The sequence below is a fragment of the Marmota flaviventris genome, chromosome 10 (genome assembly GCF_047511675.1).
Source record: "Marmota flaviventris isolate mMarFla1 chromosome 10, mMarFla1.hap1, whole genome shotgun sequence".
Classification (NCBI taxonomy): domain Eukaryota; kingdom Metazoa; phylum Chordata; class Mammalia; order Rodentia; family Sciuridae; genus Marmota; species Marmota flaviventris.
This window is the reverse complement of record NC_092507.1, coordinates 52,437,380-52,454,971: the sequence shown is the minus strand read 5'-3', so window position 1 is coordinate 52,454,971 and position 17,592 is coordinate 52,437,380. Positions and strand designations below refer to the sequence as shown.

The 17,592-nt window shown below is 37.9% G+C and overlaps 1 protein-coding gene across 1 annotated transcript in view; it reads right to left on the bottom strand.

The window, feature by feature from the left end:
- Positions 1-4,267: 4,267 nt before the first annotated feature.
- Positions 4,268-17,592, bottom strand: part of Ube2u (ubiquitin conjugating enzyme E2 U) — a 38,448-nt gene continuing 25,123 nt past the window's right edge. Inside the window, exon 8 of the mRNA XM_027949465.2 lies at positions 4,268-4,353. Within this exon, the coding sequence (XP_027805266.1) occupies positions 4,268-4,353 (86 nt within the window). The remainder of the gene's footprint in view (positions 4,354-17,592) is intronic.

Genomic DNA, 17,592 nt, shown 5'->3' with positions numbered 1-17,592 from the left:
TAAATAACATTCACTTCTAGTTTTACAGAATTTTCAAGAGGGAAGTGTCAGGAGTGGCAACTCAGTTGAAAAGGGGAGCGAGGAGCCTTCCTTGAAGCTGTCATCAGGGCGAGCCAAGCGGTGCAACTTGGAGTAGAGGTTAATTAGTTGTTTGGAGTAGAGGTTAATTAGTTGTGGCTCTGAAAGAAGTGAAGGCTATATCACAGTGGGTTACACTCAGAAGCCTGACTGTCAACTCCACAGGGTGGCCAGCAGCACCTCAGGAATAAAGAGAGCCTGGCACAGTGATAGTACTTTCCCATGTTACTACTTCCTGTTCCCTCTACACCTCTGCTTATGGGCAAGAGCAATGTTCTTCTCTAAAGCTACACTGAATGTAAAACTCCACCAGAATTAGTAACTTTTCTTTAGAAAACTTGATGGCTGCCAAAACTTAGATGACTGATGCAGATTTCTCTGTTTTTGCATAAGCAATCATTAACTGTAGAGCACAACACAATTTTATATGTGCATAAGCGAGAACACTCAAAAGAACAGCTTTCATTACTTTCTCTCACTATTTTTCTAGAGAAAATAAATACAATCTGCTGATTAGATTCTGGATTACATTCTTTCCTACATCTTGACAGAAAAAAAGCATTTGCAGGAAGATCCAAGAGACAGTCAAGGCACTGGGAAAGAAAAAAAAAACAGTAGAAATGAATATCAAAAATGATTAGTTAATGAATATTTATGAACTGATTAGTATGACAATCAGTATCTGTTAATAGTAACTAAAACGTGTAAAGTTCCATAACCTGTCTAAAATATTCAAGATAGTCATTTATATTTCTAGTTTTTATTCCATTCATCACTATACCCTAATACTCCTAAAATAGAACAATGAGTCTACATTAGAAGGGGCCTTAATAGAAGTCTACAGCTAAATTTTATTTTTCCTAAAATTAACTGCTTTCACATTTAATCTTAAGGAGAAACAGGATAAGTATGTGCCTTTCAAAAAACATTAGTTGAGTGCCTACTATTTGCCAGGCACCATGCTAAGTATGGAGAATACAAAGGTATACCGATGGCCCTGTCCTGGTCACTCACTGTGAACAGAGGAATTTCTGCACCACAGGTTTTGAAAGAGACAAGGAAAGGGCACTACAGGAAGAGAGGACAGGGGACCTGGGGATGCCTGAGCATGTCAGATACAGTTTCACAAAGAGATGTTTGAGTTGGATCTTCATGTCATGCTTGTGAAACACTTTGTTAGGAGCAAGGCAAGTGGAGGCAAAGAGAAGGATAAAGGAGCCACAGGCATCATGGGTCCTACCATAAATGAGGCCATGGTGGGTGTTGTTTTCTAGCCTGACAAAATTTTCTAATCTTTGTATATTTCTGACAGATGATTTTTGTTTTCTAAAATGTTGGAAGTATGAACTTTCATCTTCCCCTCTTTGCAAGAGCTAATGTTTCTGTACCATACTGTATGGTTTTAAATGTATGATCTCATTCAAGAGATTCAGTGCACAACAACTTGGCCAGGTAGGTCACGTTATCTCCATGTAATGGATGAGGAAACAAGTTCAGGGTGGGTAGGAATTTCTCCCAGATCTGTCTGACTCCAAAGCCCATGCTCTTTCCCATGCTGCTTCCAGAGAAAAATTTTCCATCTGTGAACTGAACTATGGCCTCAGCAGAAAAGGCATGAATAATAGCACATCTTGTGAATACCTACCTTGTGCCAGACACCATTATAAGCATTTACATGTTTTAATTTTTATTTTCTTCATAGCCTCTTTGTAGGAGAAGTACACTTATTAACTGCTAACAGATACAGCGGAAGCCCAAAGAAGTCAGAGAACTCTCTCAAGGTCACAGAGCTGGTAACTGGCAGGGCCAGAACTCAGATCCAGGCAGTCTGGCTCTAGTGCCCTGAACTTATGTACTCTATGCCCTGTCATTTAATTTAGACCAAATCCTAACTCTGGGTCACCAGCAAAGACACTGCTGAGAAACTTACCTCAGGCAGAAGGCACAAATGGGGAAGAGATGTTAGGTTCCCAAATAAGAGTAAGACAAATCTCATTTTGCTTAAGAATCAGGAATTGATTGATGAGGGTAGGGGAGGACTATAGGGGAGGACAAGACAGTGACAGGAGTAAAGAAAAAAGTCTTTTTCCTTTACACTGTGCAAATAAAATATTCCTAACTTGCCTTTTTCTGTTTTTCTTAAACAGGAAATGTCTGTGCAAGGAAAGCATTTTCAAATATATATTAAAGCAGAGATACTCAATAGCACATACTGTGTGTACAAACAGACCTGATGACTCACTTGCATAGATTCCCCACATATTTGTCATTTAAGTCTCTATAAATTGGCCACTTCATCATACCTTGCGTATTTCGATGAACACAAAATTTGTTCTGAAAAGAAATCTAATTTCACCATTCTTTAAGTTTTTACTATACTTCTTCACATTTGCAAGTTCAAATATTTATGTCATAATAAAATGCAACTTTTAAAAACTTTATGAAAAGTTGTTTTTTTTTTTTTTTTTTTTGACTAATCACTTCCAAAATTCACAAGAAGCATCATTTGATTTAAATATATTCTCATCAACCACCAGATGGCATTAGGTGTGAGAGTTTTATTCTGACAGGGTCACTGTGCACATGATAACTTGACCTATAACTTCAAAATAATGTACTTGGAAGAATGTTCTAGCACTCAAACAGCTCACAATTATTTTTGCCATATGTAGAAGTGGGTGAGTAAGTTGAAAATAACATGGTCCTACTTTTTCTAAACCTTTGGGTTCTGTGGGATACTGGTGTTACATAATGAATCAGTGATCAAACAAATAAAACAAAGCAGTTCCACTAAAGGAAATAAAAAAGGAAGTCATGTCAAAGCAAAATTAACCTCATATTCTAAGTAAGTGTCCTCAACTCTAAAAGAAAATTGAAATTTGTCTTTAAGGGAAAACAAAACAAAACAAAAACACTTGTTCTCATTCAAACTGTGTCTAATAAGAACTTCTCTTCTGCTTATAATTTATCCTGAAAGTAGAAAAGTATCGAATTCAAAAGCTTTCCTCTGCTTTGGCTTGAAGATAAGTTGTTGCAGAGGTCACCTAAGGAAAAAAAAAAGTCCAACTAAAACATCCAATCTGAACGAGAACGTTAAATAAAGGAAAGTTTATTTTAAGAACTGCAACTTCTACACAAATTCAAAATACAGCCCATTATTTTTATAGGTCCTGTATGTCCACCTGGAAAAAAGAGAGCAGAACTCAAGATAGGGCAGAAAGGTGGGAAGGGAAGGGAAGGGAGGGGGCATGGGGTTAGCAATGAAGGTGGCATGTGATGGACATTATTATCCAAAGTACAGGTATGAAGACATGAATTGGTGTGAATATACTTTGTATACAACCAGAGATATGAAAAGTTGTGCTCTCTATGTGTAATAAGAATTAAAATGCATTCTGCTCTCATATATAAAATTTAAAAATTAATTTAAAAAGAATTAAATGATAGAAAGGTCAATGAAATAAAAAGGTAAATGATAAAAGATAAATGAAATAAATTTAAAAATATCAAATCTTTCACTCCCCTGGTTTTATGTAGTATGTTTATTGAACACCTTGAAAAAAAGACACACCAGAATACCAAATGACTCCAACCCACTCTGTGAATCCAGAGGGGGGTCTATGCTCTGGCACGCCTGCCTTTAGGAGCCAAAAGTCAAAAATGGATTAAATTCCCTTCCTTAATAATGGTCTAAGATCAAGGATTCCAAAGATATCATAATAATTTATTTTTGCATTTTACTACATACTTCCTCATTGGAGTTAATGTATTTGGTTCCTAAGTGAGAAATCTTTGGAAGAAAAAAAGATGCTTGGAGCTATGAGAAGGGTGAAAATCTAATTGGTCATATATAAACAGTTTTTTGTTTTGTTTTGTTTTACTATTTCTAAGTTGCATGTTGATAAAGACATGAACAAGAGGGGGTGGGAATAAGAGAATTAAGGGGAAGCTGTTGTGAGATTTCTTCACTGTGGCTCACATAGTTTCCCCATCTTCAGCAGCCAATAGAGAAAAGATGTTTTCTACCTGGGTTAATATGAAAGGGAGAAATGATACTTTATTATTGTTTTTATGCTTTTAAGTTGTTATTTCCAAGAGTTTCTTCTGATGGTTCAGCTAGATAATAGAAAGTGGAATGATGGATATCTCAAGTTAATAGAATAATACCATTCAAGGCATTTGAAATTTCTTACTTTAGCTTCCATTCTTTAGGATGTCCTTTATCAGTTTTCTTCCATTTATAATACTCTCCAATGAAATGTGGATCTCCAAGCACTGAAATTAGAGTATTAAAATAAGGAGCTATGCATAGATTCGTTTTTTTTTTATTAGTTGCTCAAGACTATACAATGATCTTGACAGCACAGATTCTTTAACAACTGTTAAAAGTTGAAAATAACTCATTTCTCATTAAGTCATTATGGGGCAATGATATATACCATATAGATCAAATCATATTACAATGCTCAGAAACTTTCCAAATTTCTTCCTTTTATTGGAACTTTGTAATATTCAATATTACATGAAATGAGTAGGTTGTGAACTGAAAGTTATTTTCAATATAATGACATTTGTTTATATATCATTTATGTTGTTAAATAAAATTTATGGGAGACCTTCGTTTTAGGCTGAGATCTCGCACTAGGCCCCAACAGACCAAACCAAAATGCAGTTACTCAACCCCAGTACTATGCAGTCAAACTGAAACTTTAAGGAAGAAGGAAAATTCCCAAACTGACCAGTTCCACCCACCAACCAAAACTAAAGATTACGGAACCACTCAGAAGGGACCCAATAAACCAGAACCTGCAGTGTGAATAATCAATCCACCTTTTTTCTTATCTTCTTTTCCACTTTCTGTAGTACTAGGGGATTGAACCCAGGACTTCATACATGCTAGGCAAGTGCTCTACCACTGAGCTACAGCCCTAGCCCATTTAAATTTTTGAGATAGGACCTTGCTAAATTGCCCCAGCTGGTCTCAAACTTGTGATCCCCCTGCCTCAGTCTCCTGAGTAGCTGGGATTATAGGCATGCATCACCATGCCTAGCCCAATCTTCTTTTGGCATTATTGTTCCCTTGTTCCTGTTCTAGCTGCCTTGTAAAATCAACCTGCTTGGCCATACCCCGTGGAGCACTTATTTATTCTTTAGAAGAGATGTAGTTAAAGAATCACTAACAAAAGTCAACGTGGTCATTAAATTTGCTGAAATTTTGCTTTTTGGCAATAGTAATAAAGACAGTATTAAGAGAACTCATATAGCCAGGCACAGTATCTCTCTAATCCCAGCTATAAAGGAGGCTGAGGCAGGAGGATTGTGAATTTGAGGCCAGCCTGTGTAACACTGTGAGATCTGCATATTAAATAAAAGATGTCTCATAAAAACCACAGACATTGTAGTTTAACAAGTTTCTAATTTAGCATTCAAGTTGAAAAATAAAATATTGGAGTTGGAAAGGACATTGCAGATCTTGATCTTTCACAAAGCAAGAATATCAAACATATTCATCAAGATCTGACCTTTGCCAATGACAGAAAACACTCCATTGTGTTGTTGGGAAGCTGCCCATTCTTTTGGCAGATACAATAATGAGAGCTACGATTTCCTCCCTTCATCGGAGTGCTGCAAATTACCATTGATCCTCAATCTGACCTCTGGAGCAATAATGAGTAGGCTGGTTCCTTTCCTAATAGGACACAGCCTTCTAATATTTGAGGATAGCTCTCAAGGAAGTCTCAGCTCCTTCAACTTTTTGTTAGGACATGATGTCCTAGAGACAACCATCTTCATCATTCTGATGGCAAACTTTGTTGGTGTTTCTGTTAAAATTTATGTGCAGGGCTGGGAGAGCAGCCCAGGGTTAAAACACATGCCTAGCATGCAACGAAGCCCTGGGTTCAATTCCTAGCATACACACACACACACACACACACACACACACTCCAGAAATGGATCAGGATCTTGATTTAATCTGAACAGCAAAGATGCAAGTGGAATTACTACCTCCCTTGATTTGTGTGCTATACTTATATAAAGTTGGCTTAATTTGTAGTCACATTACAATCACTGGCTTATAAGTTTGTGATTGATTATAAAGCTTATGTCTTCAATCAAATTTACATCAAATTTATTGAAAACCTAGTATGATTAAGACATTAGTAAATTTTACATGAAATATCTCACCTTGCACAAAACTCAAAGTGGATCAAGAACCTAGACATTAGAATAGAGACCTGAGTCTACTAGAAGAAAAAGTAGGCCCAATTCTCCATCATATTGGCTCACACAGACTTCCTCAACAAGACTCCTAAAGCACGAGAAGTAAAATCAAGAATCAATAAATGAGATAGCATCAAACTAAAAAGCTTCTTCACAGCAAAGGAAACAATCAAGAACATGAACAGAGGCCTTACAGAATGGGAGAAAATCTTTACCACCATCACCTCAGAGCATTAATCTTTAGGATACACAAAGAACTCAGAAAACTTAATAGCAAAAAAACAAATAGCCCAATTAACAAATGGGTAAGGGAGCTAGAGACACTTCACAGAAGAAATACAAATGTCAAAAATATATGAAGAAATGCTCAACGTCTCTAGCCATTAGAGAATTGCAAATTAAAACTACACTGAGATTCCATCTCACTCCAGTCAGAATGGCAATTATCAAGAATGCAAGAAACAACAAATGTTGGTAAGTATGTGAGGGAAATTGCTGGTGGGACTGCAAATTGGTGCAACCACTCGGGAAAGCAGTATACAGATTCCTTAGAAAACTTGGAATGGAGCTACCTTTGACCCAGTTATCCCACTCCTCGGCATATACCCAAAGGACTTAAAATCAGCATACTACGATAATGCAGCCACATCAATGTTTACAGCAGTTCAATTTCACAATAGCCAAGTTGTAAACATTGATGTGGCTGCATTATCATAGTATGCTGGATTAGACAGAGGGAAATGAAGGGAATGGAGTGAGGATGGAAATTGGAAAGACAGTAGAAGTAGACATAACTTTCCCATGCTCAAGCATGAATACACAACCAGTGTAATCCCACATCATGTTCAACCACAGGAATGGACTCAAAATTGTAATGGGTTGCACTCCATATATGTATAATATGTCAAAATACACCCTACTGTCATGTATATCTAAAAACAACAAACATAAAAATTTAAAAAGAAAATTTGACTCCACATTATGTACAACCACAAGAATGGGATCCTAATTACAATAAATTATACTCCATGTATGTATCATATGTCAAAATATACTCTACTGTCATGTATATCTAAAAAGAACAAAAAAATAAATAAAAGAACAAATTTTAAAAAATGAAAAACAAAGTATAGTAGGATTTAAAAGTTAATAAAGGACCTGAATAAAAATTTCTGAAAATAGAACATACCAATGGGGGAAAAAAAAAAGAAAATTTGAACTACTGCTTATTTGAATTTAAGTTCCTATTTTAGAAGGCAGAATATCTTCAATAACCATACCCTTAAGATAATCAAATAACTTAGCAATGTTTCATCACTGTGGGCTTTATGAAACAGAAAGGTATCTAAATAATGTCATTCCATCTTCATGTTTTCAAATAATATATGAATAAAAGTAAAAGTTGCATTCTATAATAGTCTTATGTGCAGGAATTTTCTACATGCTGTAAAAAAGATTTAAAACTGAAAAAATGATTGCAATCTTGTGTTTTTTTTAACATAGCTTAGATTAAGATGTTTTAATAAAGAAAGAATTCATTAAAAAAGAAATACTATTAATCCAAATCACATATTTATATAGACTCTATCATCCATCTATCTATCTTTTCCTTCCTTATCATTGTTCTGAGTTTATAGTTGGCCTATTGAACCAGCTAGATGCTCTTCACCAGTTTTGCCTTTATCTGGGGGCTCCTTTTTTTTCTTTTTGGTACTGGGGATTAAACCTAGGGTCACTTTACCACTGAGTCACAGTGGTAGCTGAAAGGTCTTGCTAAGTTGCTGGGGCCAGACTCAAACTTAGAGTCCTCTTGCCTCAGCCTCCCAAGTCACTGGGGTAGGTATGTACCTCACCACCTGGCTGGGGGCTTCCTTTTTAAACAATGATTAATAGTTCCTGTTAGTCTGATGACATTTGCCATCGATAGAAGAAAAGATTTAAACTGAACAGTTCTTTTCTTCTAATAAATTATATGATTTTCACCAGCAATGCTCCTATCTATTTTTAAATTTATTTTCTTGCCTCAAACATACATATATACATATTCTTATAGACTTTACTACTCTTTATATTAATATTTGATTAGTTATTAATACTTTTAATATTAATAATAATATTCTTCTCCTTTCCATTAAAAAAGCAAATCTGAGTTCTTCAGCGTTCCTAGTGAGGGACCATAATTTCCTTTAGATAATCATAATAAGATTACGAAATGTTTACTCTGTGCTGGGCACATGTAGAGTAGGTATGTAGCAGTTACCATTTTTAAAAAATATTTATTTTTTAAGTTTTAGGTGGACACAACATTTTTATTTTACATGTATGTTGTGCTAAGGATCAAACCCAATGCCTCATGCATGATAGGCGAGTGCCCTACCTACTTACAGATGAACAAACAGACATAGAAATGTGAAGTAATATACTTTAGATGGGACTGTTCATTATGCTTTGTAAAAATTTTAAATTTACTCTCTTGTGAATGCCATCTCCTTTTGAGGTTTCTATTCAAGAATAATACATATTTTTTCTTTTAAAAATTTTTTTGGCCTTCATTTCATATTTGAATATGTATGGCAGGCAGTCTCTTCCTTATGTATCAAAAAACTCAAATGGCAAGGTCATCTTTCTTGAAGAGTCCCATCAGTTTTATTTGTTTGTTTGTTTGTTTGTTTATTCATTTATATCATTGACTCATTTTCTTCATTGCTTTCTCTCACACCTGAGTTGAAAATGCCACAGTACTTTGTATAAACTTTCATTTCAATGATTCTCATATTTTATCCCTTCACTTATCTCCCACTGCCTTCTTGTAAACTTCTCAAAGGGCTGATCACAGTGTGTGTCTTCACATCCCCACACAGTCAACTGTCTAGATACAGACATTCAATGAATGATGCTGATTGGAGAAAATGGTGAAGGAACGAGGGCAGGGGAATGGCAGAGAAACAAAGAAGAAAGGATAAGTGAAAATTTAGTAGAAGTTGAAATTCCTTTCTACCACTTCGCACCACCTGGCTTGGGGCTTCCTTTTTTAACAAATTTTCTAGAAGTTGAAATTCCTTTCTACCACTTCTTGCCCCTATGGCGGCAGTCTGATAATCTGTGGTTGAAAAGCATCCTCTCAATTATTTCCATAAAATAGGATCATTTTCTGTTGTGCCTTCTAAGGCTTACTGGGCATTGTTTCCACTCAGGTGTGTGTTTGTGTGTTTTTTATGATGCTGGGCATCGAACCCAGCTACCCTTTGCTACTCTGGGTTTTCATGACACCCTTTCTGTCCAGTATCAGTGGAAGTTGACCTGAGATTTTCTGCCTGCTGGAAGTATCACATTCAAGGAAAATAACAGTTCAAACTTGCCTCAGTGTGTTTTATTTTCACAAATACTGTCTTATTCTAATCATGGAGCAAATTAAAGCAGGGTGGCATGCTTTTGTCCATCAGTAGAAGTGGAAGATGAGGAGCACAGAGTTGAGAGACTATCCTGAACTCACGCATCTGTTTGTGGCCAACTAGGACAGGGCTGCGTTGCTAACTTGTGACATCATACTCTTCCCAGCAGAACCTTCCCAGTCTGCATTGCAGTCACCTTGGGAGCTTTAAAAAACGACGACTGCCTGGTACTTCTCCCAGAGATCCTAATGGAATTGGTATGGGGTGTGCCCTTTATGTCGGAATTTTTACAAGCTCCTCAGGTGGTTCTAATGAGCAATCAAGCCTAGAACCACTGCACTGGAAACAGACTGCCTCTTGCACCTAAAGGCATTTGGGAGACACCTGCCCTCACTGCAGACTCAAACACTCAAAGTTAACGAAAGACTCCTAGGGTGAAGGCAAGCATCCCCCTGATGCTCCAGGCCGTTTGGTTTGTCTTGATGACGGCAAACAAACTTTGGGATGCCTACATTCAATATTACAGATCACACTTGTCTGAGGGAATTCTTTTCCCTAACATAAACATTTCCTTATGGAGATCATATTCTGTAGTTAAGGAGCTGTTGCCCACAACCATATGTATTGGTTTGTTCTCTGCCAAACCTTTTATTAGCCATTCCATAGTGATGGACAGAGAACAGTGGGTCATTGGTTCACTTCCCTATATGAGTGCCTATGATTATGAACAAAAAATTATAATTATTGATAAAAGTTTTGCCTATATTGCAGAGATGAATTTAAATCTCATACTATACAGAGATAACTTGCTGTCATAAAGACAGTGTAGTGTGATAGAGTAACACATGAGGAGTCAAAGGATATGGCTCCAGTATTTGGACCACAGCCTTCTTAATTAAGAATAGGCACATTTATTGAGCACCAAGTGCTAGTCGTGTTGTAAATGTTTCAACCCTATGAGGTATGTGCTGTGATTATTCTCACTTTGTAGATGAGGGAACATGGACACAGAGAGTGGGAAACTTACCCAAAGTCATACAGCTAGTAAATTGCAAAGCCAGGATTAAACCCTGGCAGTCTGGCTCCAGAATTTACCTTCCTTACCAAAATATGGTATTCTCCCTCCCCTGTATGATCTTAGTTAAATTGCTTAGCTTCTCCTGGTCTTGGTTTTCTGTAAAACAGGCCAAAAATAATAATAATAATAATAATGCCTAACTCATAGGGTTGATATACCACATGCATGCCATATATGTGTTTGATGAATACTGCCTGGATAAATGAATTAACCGATGATATGCTGGAGTGATTCAAAACTTAATTTAGGTGGGCACATTTTATAAACTGTGTTATGCCAGAACAAACTTATTATGGCATCCATGACTATGCAGGTATTTGTGGCACAAAGGTATGGGAAAGTGTTAATCCCCCAAATAAAAATATAACTACTCATCATTCATAAAACATACAGCTCTTAAAAGGATACACAAGAGTTTAATAATCTTACCATTGACAAGAATATAACTGTAGAAAATGAAGTTATTAGAAGTCTCCCTTTCATTTCTGAGTCATTGAAGAAGCATTCTATAATCTACGAGCTTCATCTTTATTATTGCCAGGAAATTAGGCCATTAAAAAAGATAGTGTTGGATCTCATCCAGCTGAACTATCAAAAGACAAAATGGCCAGCAGCACATGTAAAGTTTACATTTAATTTTTTTTAATTAAGTGCTGGTTATTATTAAAGGTGAACCCTTGAAACACTCTTATAACAATTCCATGGGGCAAGAAGAGGCAGAGTGGCTGAAATCTTGCACCAAGTGCTAGATTTAAAGTCTCAGAAATTCTTCTGGGCTAGCAACAACCATTACCAGCTATTGTCTTCACAGTGAGGGTTGAATTAAGTAGTTGGTTAGTGAAAGATGTAGAAACAACAAAATTAAAAATCTGGGGATCAAACTCCTTGAGGGAGAAACTGCACTTTTCAATTATTCTTTATTGCAAGACAATCATTCCCGAATCTCCTTAAGGCATGGCATGTGCTTCTATCATTTTTTTCTCTAGCAGTTTAGAGTTTCTAAGTGCCCTATATATTTATGTGTTATTCTATAAAGTAGCATCCTGTAACAGTTTGTTTTTTGATTGAAGGAATTTGACTTGGAGTCATTCCCTGGAGTGCATCAACAAATGTCTCTTACCACCATGTTTGTGCCACTAAGTGGCTTTTGCCCCTAAAATGCATCTCTCTCCTCAGTGTCTCATGTGTAGTAGGTACTCAAATATGTTTGATGAATTGACTAAGCAAATATGTTTGATGAATTGACCACAAGTCTTTGAAATTAAACATTCATGTATTCTAGTACCAGAAATAATAATAAAAAACTCTTTATACTGAGAGAGTTGCAAAAATCTGTTTATCTTAAAGAGCCAGGGCTTAAGGTATAGCTCAGTGGCATAGCATTTGCTTACAGTGTTCAGGGTCCTAGGTTTTATACCCAGTATAACAATATAAAAAGATGCTAATTTTGGAATGGAGACGTAGTTCAGTGATAGAGTGCTTACCTAGCCTGTGCAAGGCCCAAACACCATAATAATAATAATAATAATAATAATAATAATAATAATAATATATTTTTAAAGCACCTTAAATTATTTTCCACCACTAATCTATGAGTAAGTGAGGATGGTAATAGGTAATGAATAATCACAAAATAATTAGTAACCAACCTTTTGAAAGAATATGTGATTTCTTAAAAAATATGTACCTCACTTTTGGGGGTATTTGCTCATTTTAATACTATTTTTTGTTCTAATTCTAAATCTAACAACTTTTTGTAATAGTTAGGAAACTGTCACGATGATGAGATGAAATATTAAAGAGACTCCAGATTAAGGCAGTGCTCATGGGGTGGAGCTGAGTAGAAGCATTCATAATATTCTAAGATAAATCAGTCAATAAGGTTTAATGAGAGAGACTGAGAGGAATAAAAACAGATTACGGTTTTGGTAAGATAATATAAAAACAGTGATCTCCTACTGACCAAGAGAGGAATTCAGAAGACAGAATAGGGAGTGGGGCAAGAGAATGAATTTACTTTGGGACATATTAAATATGATCTGCTCATAATGCATGTAGATGAGATGTCCAATGAACAGTTGTAAATATGCATGTAGAATTCAAAAGAGGGCTCTGCTTGAGATGTGGCTTGAGGCTACTGCAAAACATGGTAGTAGAAGAGGTCTTTCAGAGAGAAGGTAGAAAACATTGAAAAAAAAGAAGTTATTTTTTAAGGAAAAGGGCAGAGGAGTGCTCAAAAGAAGAAAATCATGGTTGTATGGTATCATATAAAGCCAGGAGAACATAGCTGATAAGAGTTTGAGAGATGTCAGGGACTAGAAGGAAATTCTCCTTCAAAGATTAGCCTGACAGCCCCCTGGGAGACATCCTGCCTGGGAGGCATCCTGCAGCTACTTATCTCACCTGAGACATCCTGCGGCCACCTATCTTCCTGAAACCTATCTTCCTGAAACATCCTGCGGTTATCTCACCTTGTGCAGACATCCAGCAACTGCCGATAAGAGAGCTTCCCCATCCCCACCATATAAATACCCCTGTGTGAACAATAAAAGTTTGCAGCTTGATCAGAACTTTTGTCTTGCTGTCACCTTTCGTGTCTCTTGTCCCTTCATTCCTCCCCATCTAGGTTCACTGCCCACGTTGATGTGTCCTGCCGGACGGGACATTTGGCGCCCAGTGTGGGGCTCGAGCCTTTGACTGAGGGGGAACGCCGTCCTCCGGGAAGACTTGGCCAAGCGGGAGCGCGAGATCGCCTCGGCAGACACAACCGAGAGACAGATCCAGGAGGAGAGTGAGGACGACGCAAGGTGAGTGACCCACCATGGGACAAGCAGTTTCGTCACATGAGTTATTTTTGTCAGGCCTCAAGGAGGCCCTCAAGACACGGGGGGCACGTGTTAAGAAAAAGGACTTAAAATTATTCTTTTCATACATAGGAGAATTGTGTCCATGGTTTCCCCTTGAAGGGACCATCGATGGTAAAAGATGGCTTAGAGTAGGAGACTGTTTAAAAGATTATTATGAATCCTTTGGCCCAGAAAAGGTGCCTGTTCCCACCTTTTCTTACTGGAACCTAATTAATTAAAAAAAAAAAAGCTTAAAAAAAAAAAAAGATTTTTTGGCCTTTATGTTCTAGAAGTTTGCACTAGGAGAGTGAGAAAAAGGGAGAGAAAATGTGATGTTTACCTGGAGAGAAATAAGTTTCAATTTTCTACTGTTTTTGTCAATACTCAGAAAGTATGTACGGACCTTTTTACTACTTGATTGTCCTATGAATCAGAATGGCTGTAACTCAGCCACTGGGGACAAGAGACTTTAGCCGCTGCTGCTTGCTATGGGGTCCTAGCCCCTGCGGCCAGCAGTGCTTTTAACCCTTGAATTACTTGACCTAAATGCCAAACAGACTAACTTAAGATCTGATGGTAATGCTAGCGTTTGCTGCTAAAAAACCTTTGGAGCACCCACGTGCCACAGAAAAAAGTGCAGGATGTACACGAGCTGCAACCGCAGGTCGCAGAGACAGAACAAGCTGCTACCGCAGTAAGATCTTGGCCAGGCGGGGGAAAATGCAGACAAAATCAAACAAAATGCAATCGGCTAGGAAAACTTGGGGAACTTTTGCCCCGAAAATGGGCAGCAGACTCCATGTTGTTTGCATCACCATGGTAACCATGGGGTGCCTGGCCAGAAGAGCGGGCTTCCTGGTCCCACCTCCCACACTTTCGCGGGCTTCCGATTGGTTCTTCCACAGTCACTCAGACAGGACTTCTAGTTCCGCCTTCCAGCCACTAATCTGTACTACTGTGTTTCAGATTTCTACTGGAGCTGTTCAGAGCCTGTATTTTTAAGAATGCCTACCTGTAAATGCTAACAAAAGATATCTTTTTCAGACAAAATTTAATTCCACAGCTTTCTATGTTGCAGCCCTAAATTTAAGTTAGTTCTGAGTTAAATAACCTGACTTTTCTCTATAGATGTGTTACTAAATAATGTTCTATTGATGAGAGATATCAAACATGCTTCTTTATATTTTACTTTTAATTTTGGAGGTTATGAGGATGCATTTGCTTGCCACAGGAACAAAGCCGGCAATGTTCCTGTGATGACCAAAAAATCCTTATTCTCATTCCTAACTATAAAAAATAAATATGTATACTCAACAAGGATTTTATTTCAGTTACATTAAGTGACGTCACATAGAAGAGTGCACTCCTAGTTAAAAATAAATTAAAATGGATCCAAATATTTTAAGACCACGTGGTTACATAAAATTAATACAATTATAAGTTATGTTCTTATTCTTAATATATATATTTTTAAGATATTTAGATAATCTATATTTGTTAATCGATAAAATAATTAGCACATGCCTAATTGATTAGTTAATATATATTTGCCTAATTGTTTTTCTTCAACAGAAAACCCATTATTTATGTTTTGTATTTACATTTATCAGATACTCTGCCTTTTCAGTTACAGATATTTGAGATAAATGTGCTTTTAAGTGAAAATACAATCTTCAAGTAGTTTCTAATTCTCAAAGTTACTGTTCAAACTCATAAGATGATAATTATAATTATGTCTACAAAATATCTAAGGATTTTAACTATATTTTTATTGATATCTCTCAAAGCTCTCTAAAATTGTTCTGCAACTTGTATGCATACCCAGGCGATGCATGTCTCTTGTTATGCGTCAGCCTCAATTTGTGTTAACAAGCAGGGAGAACAATTTTTTGAAGCCACCCTAACTAAAACTCATGCAGCAGAGGGGACCACTATTCATTATACCCCCCTCCTCTTTGACCGGGGAGGAGAAGGCATATATACCAAGTTATAGTCAGCTGGATGCCAAGGCACTGTCGGTAAACCCTCCTGCTGGCCCATTAAGGCCCCTACAGGGGTCTCTGATGGTGGAGGACCCACTGATGCTGTCAAGCATCTTCAGATAATCAAACTTTTGAAACCCCAAATCCCTGAGCTCACATATCATTCCTTAATGCTGCCTAAATCCCAGCTCCCAGATTTAGATACCAATACATTAGATATTTTGGAAACTACCTTCTCCTTGCTTAATAATTCCAACCCCACCCTTGCTGGTGATTGCTGGCTCTGCATGACAACAGGGGCAATCATGCCTATGGCAGTTCCTATTAATTCTATCATAGACAATGATAATACATGCCAACCTGGATTTCCTTTTAAAGTACAGCCTATAGGCACTTTTACATCATGTCTTTTAGGCGCGATGCAGAATAATACCTATGATATTGATGTTGGAGTTACTTCCTTTGGAAATTGCTCAACAGTAAAAAATTATTCCTCACCCACCCCATCTCTTTGTCCCCCCAATGGCACAGTTTTTATGTGTGGAGGAAACTCAGCCTTCCCCAGGCTTCCAGCGAATTGGACCAGTGGCTGTGTTCTTGCCTTATTACTCCCTGATATAACTATTGTCCCAGGAGATGAACCTCTACCCATTCCTAGCCTAGACACCTTAGTCAAAAGACAGGCGGGCAATACAGGCCTTACCACTCCTTGCCAGCCTTGGAATAACAGCTGCTGTGGGCACAGGTACAGCTGGCTTAGGCACGGCTATACACTCTTACCGTCGCCTATCTCAACAACTTATAGATGATGTACAAACTCTATCAGGAACTATTAAAGATTTACAGGACCAAATAGACAACCTGGCAGAAGTGGTCCTTCAAAACAGACGAGGCTTAGATTTGCTGACAGCTAACCAGGGAGGTATTTGCTTGGCCTTAGGGGAAAGATGCTGCTTTTATGCCAATAAATCAGGCATAGTACGCACTAAAATTAAGCAGCTTCAAGAAGATCTAGAAAAGAGAAGAAGGGAACTATTTGAAAATCCCCTCTGGACTGGGCTTAATGGATTTTTACCCTACCTTCTTCCCTTATTAGGCCCTTTGTTGGGTTTGCTTTTAATGGTGTCCATAGGACCCTGCATTATAAACAGGCTGGTACAATTTATTAAAGAACAGATTAATATTTTGGCCTCTAAGCCCATACAGGTCCACTATCACCGTTTGGAGATGGAAGACCGCGCTGCCAACATTTAAAAGGATGTTCTACCCTTCTTTCAGGCTTATTTCTTAAGTTTACATCCCCACAGATCTCTCTTTCTTATATAAAAGTATAAGTAACAGCTCTGACCAACCATCTTCTGCCCTTGCCATAAGGGTTCGCTCCTCCATGGGCCCCTCCGCTTGGGGGAGGACGCACCCATGGAGTGAGGACGTTAGGCCATAATGACAGAGGGTGCAGGAAGGACTGCAGGAGGATGGATCCACGGATCCCAAAACCCAAGACCTCTGAGTGACACGCTCTGGTGCATGGCGGTTGGCATGCTCCCCCCTCAAAGCCGTCTCCTCCAAAAACATGCCAAGGCCACCACGAAATCTCCTAGTGAAGACGCTCGCTCGGATCAGGAGATATTCTAAGGCCTTCTAGAGGAACAGAGCCTCTATCACCCCCTAAAAACATGGCCAATAAGGTATGGTCAAATATTTTATATAAGAAAGGGGGAAGATGTCAGGGACTAGAAGGAAATTCTCCTTCAAAGATTAGCCTGACAGCCCCCTGGGAGACATCCTGCCTGGGAGGCATCCTGCAGCTACTTATCTCACCTGAGACATCCTGCGGCCACCTATCTTCCTGAAACCTATCTTCCTGAAACATCCTGCGGTTATCTCACCTTGTGCAGACATCCAGCAACTGCCGATAAGAGAGCTTCCCCATCCCCACCATATAAATACCCCTGTGTGAACAATAAAAGTTTGCAGCTTGATCAGAACTTTTG